Here is a 10712-nt window from a genome sequence, read left to right as displayed (position 1 = left end):
CTCTCTCCCAAGCCCGTGCCCTTCAGTGTCCAGCACACCGCTTCTTGCTCTTAATACAAATATAAGCAGATCACACAAACCCTTTTAAACTGCAAACTATGTATGTTCTTAATGTCAACGGACCTTGCTATTTCCATAACTTTATTAAAATTTTAAAAAACTAAATATATATGAAAAGAAAACAAAAACAAGGAGATCTAACAGCTTTATTAGCTGCAATATGCATTTGTAATTATACATTATAAATTATAAAGTACATATAACATGTAATTATAACAAAACCTTTAGTTTTGAAAAACACTTTATTCAAGAATTACATAATTTCAAATATCTTCCAAAATACAGTTTCCTAGACTGCTACAAAAGAAATCAAATTCAATAAGAAATTTAAATCATTAAATATGTTTTACTAGTATATACATACATAATGCCAAGCAATTAACATATAGCCCTGGAATGCGTACCATGTCTTTCTTTTTCCTTATTAAAGGCTCAATCCAGCACTTCATACAGGCTATGTACAACAGGCAAAGTTCAGTGAGCACAACAGTTTGACACTAGCTGCCTCGATTTATAACTGTGGCAGTTTGTCAACAGGGGTGTCAAATTTGAAGTCTGTAGGAAACAGATCTGGGGCTCGAGGATAGATGAGTCTGTAGGACTGTCTGATTGTAACATCAGCAACACCAGCTATATCCCCGATTTCTAAAAGACAAAATCAAAATATTAAAAGTTAACTTCCATCCTATCTTCTATTGCCTGAATTTCAATTTGTGAGGTATGACTGTATAAAACACCAAAGTGAAAAAAACCAAAACTACTGATTTTTAAAATTTGATAATGGAATTACACACTAAAAGTCAAAAGCAGGGCTCAAGTTAACAACGGACAGCAGAAGTACTTATTACCTCAAAGGGTTGTCGTATCAGTATTAAAAGTTATACTAAATGTAAAACATCTAAACAGTGCTCAGGGCATAGCCCCATGAACGATAACCGTTACACTAGTCTTCATGTTTGAACTGACATGTCCTTTTTCTTCACAATAAATCTTTTTCAGGCTCATAGAAGTAATCCAGGAATACATTCTTAGGAAAAAATGAACTATATTATTTGTATTTAAAAGTTCCTCTACAACATCTCCCCCTAGCTAACTTCTGTGAAGAGACTAACACCAAAATGGGATGCTGCTACAAATACTGTTCTACAACTTCTTTTTCCTACTTAGAACCTCAGAGATCAAACAGCTGGATATTATAGCATAATGCAGATGTGTGTCACTGAGCGTATACATTGAGCTCACATGAGGCTTGTTTGCATGAGGATTTCTAGCCTATTATAGGCTTCTAGGGTGGATTCAATTTAACCCTTCAAAGTAGTTACTACCTTTTTCCTTCTTTTGTAAAAGAAGTCCTAAAAGACTACCGCTTGACAATTATTTGGTCAGTTATAAATGCTTAATTAAAATGGGTTTTTAAAACGCACCCTTCAACAGAAACTCAAACAAGTGAGGTTTTACAGATTTTCAGTGTGGATGTCTGCCATCAGTGTGCAACTAACTTATTTTAAATGTCCTTATTATGCATTATATCATCCTAGACATAGATACTGATGAATGTCAAATAGATGAATATCAACTGGCTGCTGGGAAGGGAAGAAGAAGGCCTTAAATTTCAACAAAACCCTTCATGTAAAACACAAGCAGAAGCAAGTGTCAAGATAAACATTTTTGTGTTGTTGATTAGAATAAACTTTACAACTAGAAATTAAAGTAAGGGCCATCTGTGCCTGGCTGCAGCTTGTAAATTCTACGAGAAGACTCGAAATTTCCTTAAGAAATATGAGTGGAGGCCAAAGGCAATCGATAACAGCACATTAAAGTAACTAATGGTTGGCTTCTTCTTCCTAATCATTCTTCTGTATAATTTATTACTTCCTACAGAAACATGGCTTAAGCTGAGGTGAAAGGCTGTTCTGAATAGGGTATTATCAAGTTATTGCAGCAAGTAATTTCACTGCCACACTTTTAAATTTAAAGTTAACTTTTCTTTTTTCCTTACAAATCATTTTGAGGATCACAGAATTAATGAATTCATGCTAGTAAAGAAATTTACTTTAATACTTCTGTTTGAAAACAACACTAAATTCAAAACTGGCTTTAGGAGGTGGGAACTGCTTTTGCCAATGTTTTCACTAAGAAACGGTGGCTAGTGCTGTAAGGGACAGGAACAGCTGCACAGGCCCACAGCTTGCTGGCTGGGCGGGGAGGAACAAGGCAGGGCCCCTCCCCTCAAGATGAAAAAGGTAAGTTTTGTGGAGGGCGGGGGAACTATTCCAAATAATCAGGAAAATGTAAGGGGGAAAAAAATAAAACCTCTAAAAATGAAAATGTACAAATTAAAATAATTCAAATAGGAAAAAAGGCAAGTCTGTAAAAGAGTTATACCTCCATACATTTTTACGTGTGAGCCACTTAAAAGGGATATACTGTATTTTCTTAAGTTTAGATGCAAAGGAACTACCTCTTAAATATGGGTTCTGGATACCTACTTGCTTCACACCTAAGATGGAAGTACCTTTCCGTACTACAGTCACACGGTTTCATCACTCCTACCTTTCTGGGTCCTCTTCTCGGCTGATGCCTGCGAGGCCATGTAAATGGCTGCCGCCGCCACAGATATGGGGCTCCTTCCAGGAACCAAGTCCAGTTCCACAGCTTTACGGGCTATATGAGTAGCTGCCATCTGCACTTGTTTAGGAAGACAAAGGTTGGAACAAAACCTGGACATGAAGTCCCCAGTTGTAATCAAATCCACACTGGTTTCCAAAGCTTTCAAAATAAGTTTAAAGCATCGACCAATTTCTTTCTTAGAAATTCGTGATACGGCACATATTTCTAAAAGAAAAAAAAATTCACGTAAGTCACATAGTTCATTTTTAAACTCTATCATTTCATATTATAAGAATAATATATTCTAATAGTAAAAAAGTCAATCATGCCTTACAGATAAATCCCTAATTGTCTCCATGATATTCCCTTGGAGGTAATTTAAAATTTCTGTTAATTTAAATGTTTATCAAACTTGAAAATTTTTTTTCCAAGGTTAAAATATCTTAATATTTCAAAATATCATTGTCTCTAAAGTTTCAATTTATGCAAATTAGGCTTCTTCAACCAATCAAAACATCTTTAATATTTACATATTAATCAACTATAAGGAATATATCAAGGAGGTGAAAAAAATACTCAATCTAAATAAAGAATGCTTCTCAAGCTACACAATGTCATATATACATGCTACCCATGCAATTACAGGCTAGAGCAAAAGGAGATGAAATACCTGACCATGTTAGGCCAAAAATTCAACTACCAAACACTTTCAAAATAAATTTAACAAAAGCCTTATTTTTACTTGTAATAAAAAAGATAATAAAGGTCACTGCCTCTTCATATTGACATAAGAAAATGTAAAAACTAAGCATCTGCAGATGAATAAAGGGTAATTATAGTCTTAAGCCAAGACTGGCAGTGCAAGTCAGTGTATGTACCACAACAGTACTGACTAGCTGTCACGTGTTCACAGGTAAACTGCAACCTGGATGAACAATACTAGTTCTCTCAAAGCCTCCAACTTAAGGGTGAAAGTGAAAACTGTGTAACTCAAGCGAAAAAATTTCACTGATGCTTTCTGAGGGTTGACTCCCTCACTTGTAGAGACCTGGCTATGAGCAGAAACGGTTTTCCAGGCATCAAAGTTACAGACTTACTACAAAGTCCTACTCTGGCTAACAGGCCTCAAAACTCTCAAAATACTGTTAGTCAAAAGATCTGATTACCAAGGAACACAGGGCTTACATGGATAAAATGACTTTACACGGGAACACAGCCTGAAAAGAACATGGTCAGTAAGATCACAGAATTAATTTTTGTCAAGGAACAAAATAAGCAGGCATGTGGAAATTATACTTAGGTGGATTACTGCATGTAACCACAGAAACGTGACATAGCTACTTAGTGTCAAAGCTGCTTGACCTTGGTCTATTACTCGAATATGACACAGATAACATTTTTCCCTATGCAACTGAAAGCTCACCTTTAAATGTCCTAGGAACCCCTTCTTGTCTACAGGCAATATAGAGACAAGCAGAAGCTATGGCATCATTAGCTCTTCCCTTCAGGCTCTTCTGTTCATACACTTGCTTGAATAAATTATTTGTTCGATCCTTCAAAGCAGAGAAAGTAAGTTTAATTAACTCTAGGCCACTTAATTACTTGCAATATCAAAATTTCATGTGTTCATACACATTAAATTATGCTAAGTCAATGCCAGAATGGCTTAAAGAAGATAGACAGGAACTTACAACTATATTTCTAGGGAGGTTGATTCTGTCTGCCATGGTAGTAATTTCCTTGAACGCATTCATCATTGCCCGGTCAGAATTACTCATTGTTCTCCGATTCTGGTACTTGGAATTGCCAAATTCATCAAAACTTGCAGCTCCTGTACCCTATAAAACAAAGTTTTATAACTTTATAAAAAATGCTGGGAACCTGAATGAACAATTTGAGAAAACATAACTTATATCATCTGACTCCATGTACCCAATAAATCTATCCCATGTAACCTCCCTATTCCTCCAGTTAAAGTAGTTTTAGGGATGTTTTCCATAAAATACTTTAAATGTAAGAATATCTATTAAGAATCTAATAACATAAATTATGATATTAATAGACCTAAGGAGAAAACTAAAATGATCATCTCTAAAGGTGCTAAAAATAAAGTCAAGTAAACAAAACTCAAATACCATTTTGGAAAAAAAAAATGATAAAACACTAAAAATGGGTGGTACTTAATATTAGAAAATCACTCTCCCAGGCTCAAAGCCAACCAGATGATTAAGAGAGAAACATCTGCAGCGTTACATTGGTGTCAGAAGACAAAGGCACCTTGTAACACTGTACTAGAAAACTAGCCAATGTAATGTAATTATAATTATACAACATAATTATATAAATTCTATTAGTATAATTACACTAAAATTATGCAAAAAAAATCAGAAGTACAAATATAGGAAGTTATCAACTAGTTAGAAAACAATGAAAGAAAAACATTCTAATTACAACAACAAAAAAGATAAAATACCTGGGAATCAACTTAAGAAACATATATTAAAAAAAATAAGTTGCAATGTCAATTAGCTGTAATCTTACATCTGAAAATGTCATTATACCTTTTTCCAGCCTGTATAAAGCAAATGCAGCCATCACCTACTTAAAGATACTTCTGAATATTGTAATCTTTTAAACCTAGCGTACACTCTGCTTTTCAAATTTGACAAGTATAGAGCATAAAAAAATAATAACCTGCTTTTTCATGATACTTTATTAAAAACAGACTATGCAGTGGTATATATTAAGCACTAAAATAGCGCGCAATTCCTTGATTTGTCCTTTGGAATAGTGCCGGTACTATTTCCAATTCAGATACCAGAGCAAAAAAGAGCCAGACTGCCAGGAAGATTATGCTAGCATCTTATGTAATAGCAGCAGCCAACATTAATTGAGCACATACTACTTGTTGTTATAAATACTTCCCATATATTCCCATGTGATCCCCAATCTCTCTATGAAGTTCTATTATTCTCACTTTACTGATGAAAGAAATGAAGTTTGGTTATTTCCAATACTAGAAAACAAAGCTATATTTGAGCCCCAATTTATCTTAGGTGGTATGAAGGGAAAAGAGAAGACATTACTAATGTTCTAGGAACGTATCAATATGAACTCACAGAGACCATACATACTATGTTCAACACAATTTTTGTGCAAAATGTTCTTCATAAAAACAAGGGCCTGGGATATAATGACTAACTGATCTGTTGACCTCTCCTTTAAGATGGAAGCAATGGCCCTGGCTGGTGTGGCTTAGTTAACTGGGCATCATTCTGAGAGGTAGCTGATTCGATTCTCAGTCAGGGCACATGCCCAGGTTTTGAGCTCGATCCCCAGTAAGGGGTGAGAAGGAGGCAGCCAATGGATGGCTCCTTCTAAAATCAATAAAAACATTTAACAACAATAGATGGAACCACTGCATAAGGCAGCATCATTCACAATGGCACTACTGGTAAATCTCACTCAGGTCAAGATTCCTCTCTGGGGCAGTGACTGATACTTTTGCAAAGTTCCCAAACTCACAGGTTTTTGGTCAGGTGTCACTTGGTATTATTACCTTGCCAATCATGGTAGACAAATCTCCATCACTCAACAGAGGATTCTGAGAATCTCCAACTCGAGATGGATCTTTTGTTGCTTTATCATTGCTGAAAGTTCTCCATTCAGATCCCACATCGATAACCCGATCACCTAAGAATATAAGTACACATCTAAACAGTCTTGTCAAGATAGGGTTTACTTAACACTGTTTAAAATGCCCAACTCAATCCTTTTATTCCCAGGATATCTCAACATGGACATCTAGACTCCGGCTTAAATATCATGTCTCAGACATTTGTCTTAAAGCATTCTTTTAATTATTGTGCCAGCCCAATAATTACCCTCTAAAACATTATGCTATGATTAGTCATAATCTAACTCTTGAAAGAAAAATGAAACACAAATAACAAAATGAACTATTCATATGTGATGCAAAGATACAGTAATATGATTCTGAACAAAAGTTTGCAACAGGCAAGAAAAAAAAGAAACAGAAAGCACTGTTCACAATGGTATACACTTAGTCTAATATAAAAAACACTAAGTTTTCACAAGAAATGTTTTGCAAAGAACTAAGCCTATGCTTATGTTTTAGTAACTATTTGATGAAAAAATATTTTTGGCCAAATAATCTAAAAAGAATAAACTTTAAGCCCAGAATCAGTTAAGAAGAAAGTCAAGTAAGCAAATTTTTCTTTTTGGCAAAGAGACTAAATTTTGTCATGCCAAGAATATAAACATGAAAGATCGATCTGGTTGATTACTGCTTTGCGGGAGATGCTCAGTGGCTAGTTGACAAAAATTATCACTGAACACTTGCATACGGTAGTTACCTGTGCCCTTTATAAATGTTCTTTCAAAGGCAGGTGTCACTTTTATTGCCACTTTAGAACTAAGATTAATTTGCCTAAGATTACACAACTAGAACTGAAATGTGCACCAGGTATCAGAGTCTGTTCTATACACAGCTGTTAAACATGAGCTTTTCTACCAAAGTGTGAGAGGGAAGAAAGTGGGAATCAGACCATCTTCATCTGTGCCTGTACACAACAAACAGAAAGGGGAAAGGGACGAGAGAAATCGGTTACCTTACCAATTAAAAGTTCTGGGATTGACAGTAAATTAATAAAATGTTTAAGAGTGTGGATTCTACAATTTCCTGCTTAGCCTTGGACAAATGACCTCGTCTCTGTGCCTGTATTTCCTTGGCTTTAAATTTCCCTCATAACCTCACATTTTAAAGATTGTAAAGATTAAGCAGTATGCTAATAGAGGTATAGTGCATATAAAGTGCTTTAAAAGCAGTTCAAATAAGTGGTCGATATTAACTATTTACTGCTATGAAAATGAAAATAGACAACAGATATTTTGACACGTCCCCCTTTTGGTGGGGGAACAAGGAGAGGCACGGCTTGTAAACCATTCATCTTCATGTTACACTGGACGAGCATCCAAGTACTCTGCGGCAGGTGTTTGCTCAGTAGGACAGCAAAAGAGGTAGGGAAAAAACAGAAGAAAGAAACTCGATGCAGACTGTGCTAAACCTTCTAAACTATTTTTTATATGGTACATTAATTAAAATGCTCATAAACAGAATACAGTGATGCTAATCCAATCTTAGTGTTATAAATAAGCAGGTAAAGGCACAATAGAATGATTCCTGATGGTTTTGGAAAAAATTATTTTTCTTGGAACACTCAAATCACTTGGGAGCAACCAACCAGATGTCACTTGGACTATCAGGTGTCCACTGTCACAAGGAAACTGAGATCAAGGCAGAGCCCCCATCTGCCACATCTGTATGCTTCAAGAAAGCCAAGGAAGCAGAAAAAGGGAGATAAGTTATAAGGCAATTTCACTAGGTTAGAGATTGAGCTGGTGGCCCAAAATAAGGAGAAAAAGGTTAAATGGCTGGGACTGTAATGATGGATTTCTCTGCTTTCTCTTCATAATGACAAGCATTAGTAAACTTGAGAAACAATTCTAATTATAAAAATAAAGATTTTAAAAACTTACCTGAAAATAACATAAAATCATAACTATGCACTGAAGCCTTACTATAATATTAAACAAGGCCATACCTCAGAGACCACTCTAAAAAGATTAGTTTTTCCTTCTTCTTCTTTTTTTTAATTCTCACCCAAGGACATTTTTTTTTTTAATCCTCACCTGAGGACATTTTTCGATATTTGGTTCAGATAGAGTAGAAGGGAGAGAGACAGAGAAAAACATTGATGTGAAAGGGACACATCGAGTGGCTGCCACCCGCATGACCCAACCAGGGCTGGGGACAAACTGCAATCGAGGTACGTGCCCTTAGCGGGAACCAAACCCGGGTCTCTCCGGACCACAGGCCAACTCTAACCACTGAGCCAAACCAGCCAGGGCACCAAGGACATTTTTTTTTGCATTATATCTTCAGATAGAGCAGGAGGGAGAGAGAGAAGAGAGAGAAACATTGATGTGAGAGAGAAATATCGATGTGAGAGAGATACATTGAATGACTGCCACCCACACGACCCCAACCAGGGCCAGGGACAAACTGCAACTGAGGTACATGCGAGGGGGAACCGAACCCTGGACCCTCTGGTCCTCAGGCCGCTTCAACCACTGAAGCCAAACCGGCCAGGGCTTTCCTTCTTTTTATAAAAGAATAATACTTGCTTACTAAAAAAATAAGTTACGTATAAGCAAAACAAAATAACCTGCATTCCCAATACCCAGAGACAGCCACTATAAATATTTTGATATATATTCTTTCTTTTTCATTCATGTTTTATTTTTCCCTAATATAAAGTTAGATCACACTGTGCCTGTTCCATGACATCTTTTCACTAAATTTATATCATAAACACCAAAGCAAGATTTTTAGATAAAGTTTAGCCCCTTTAATAGCATCTAGTGATTAAAGTGATACCACGATGTCTCCATGTACTAATGTTTTCAAAGGGAGAAAAGTAAATCTAACTTTTTCATAGTCAGTGAAATAAAAACACAAACACACACGAAACAAAAAACTACTTGAGCCTTCAGCCCTGGCTGGTGTGGCTGAGTTGGGTGGAGCATCATCCCGTGTACCAAAGGGTCATGGGTTTGATTCCCCGTCAGGGCACATACCCAGGTTGCAGGGTGGATCCCAGTAGGGGCATATAGGAGGCAACCGATCGATGTTTCTCTCTCCCTCTCCCTTTCTCTTTTTAAATCAGTAAAAACTTATCCTCAGGCAAGGATTAAAACAAATAAATAAACTAATAAACTACTGCAGGCTTCAAATCTGGATTTTCTTACTAAATTATAAATTTAACTTGTAATATTTTATTTAACACAATGAATGTAAGAAGAGAACAATGCCAATGAAAAGGCAGGTAGAAATCTAAAAATAAAGTATTATTTAGCCAAGATGCCTCATTTCATAGCATTTTCCTTTTGGCCCCAGAGTAACTTACTATGAGTTTTTTAACTGCTTGCTTTATACTGCCTAAAAAGATGGATTTGGGGCCGGGGGGCGGGGGGGGGGGGGGGGCAGACGACTCTGACCTAGGGTATTATAAATAGAAAACTCAGAACTGAATAGTGATGTAATTTTTCCACATAAGTGAGAAGGATCTACAATGACTCATTCAACAATCTCTGGTTTGTGCCAAGAGCTATGGGCTCTTTATATTTTACTGCTCAAAACAGCACTCAAAAGAAATAAAATATCCAAAATAACTCAAATAACAATCATGAAACTACAACTAGATCTTCAGATTAAGTGCATGAGTAACAAGAAATAGGGCACACCATTCAAGGAAAAAAGTCAGAATACATAAAAGATTTTCATTTGGAAAAAACCTAAGTGAGGTAGCATTTTAAAAGTTGCTCTGGAAGGAAACTGCAATACAGAATCTTTTGGTGGGTAAGTGAGTTCACAAGGCAACCATAATGTTTGGGGATATTCTTTTTTTTTTTTTTTTAAGTTTTAAAAGTATTTTTTTGTTATTTATTTTTATTAATTAATTTTTGTTACAGATGTTTCTCCTTTTCCCCCCACTGATTCCCCCCTCCCTCTCCCTCCCTGACCTTTCCCCGGTTTGTTGTCCATGTCCACTGTTCATGCATACATGCATATAAGCTCTGTGGTTTATCTCTCCCCCACCACCTCCCTATTTAGGGGATTGTCAGTCTGTATCCTACTTCCGCGTCTCTGGGACTACCCCCTTCCTCAGACTGTTATGTTCATTATATTCCACAAATAAGTGAGATCATATGAAACTTGTCTTTCTCTGTTTGGCTTGTTTCACTTAGGATGATACTTTCCAGGTCCCTCCATGTAGTCTCAAAGGATAAGAGATCTTTCTTTCTTACAGCTGTGTAGTACTCCATTGTGTATATGTACCACTGCTTCTTTATCCATTCGTCTACTGATGGACACTTGGGCTGTTTCCAGATCTTAGCTATTGTAAATACTGCTGCTACAAACATGGGGGTACATATATTCTTTCTGATTGGTGTTTTAG

General features: G+C 36.3%; 1 protein-coding gene across 1 annotated transcript in view; it reads right to left on the bottom strand.

Annotated features, from left to right (window-relative positions):
* Positions 1-287: 287 nt before the first annotated feature.
* Positions 288-10712, bottom strand: part of GTF2B (general transcription factor IIB) — a 32035-nt gene continuing 21610 nt past the window's right edge. The window contains exons 3-7 of the mRNA XM_036256357.1: positions 6230-6363; positions 4362-4508; positions 4094-4223; positions 2614-2895; positions 288-705 (exon numbers count right to left, since the gene is read on the bottom strand). Coding sequence (XP_036112250.1) covers positions 572-705; positions 2614-2895; positions 4094-4223; positions 4362-4508; positions 6230-6363 — 827 coding nt within the window. The 3' untranslated portion in view covers positions 288-571. The remainder of the gene's footprint in view (positions 706-2613; positions 2896-4093; positions 4224-4361; positions 4509-6229; positions 6364-10712) is intronic.

Source organism: Molossus molossus, unplaced genomic scaffold (genome assembly GCF_014108415.1).
Source record: "Molossus molossus isolate mMolMol1 unplaced genomic scaffold, mMolMol1.p scaffold_m16_p_12, whole genome shotgun sequence".
NCBI classification, from domain to species: domain Eukaryota; kingdom Metazoa; phylum Chordata; class Mammalia; order Chiroptera; family Molossidae; genus Molossus; species Molossus molossus.
This window is presented reverse-complemented; position numbering and strand designations above follow the sequence as displayed.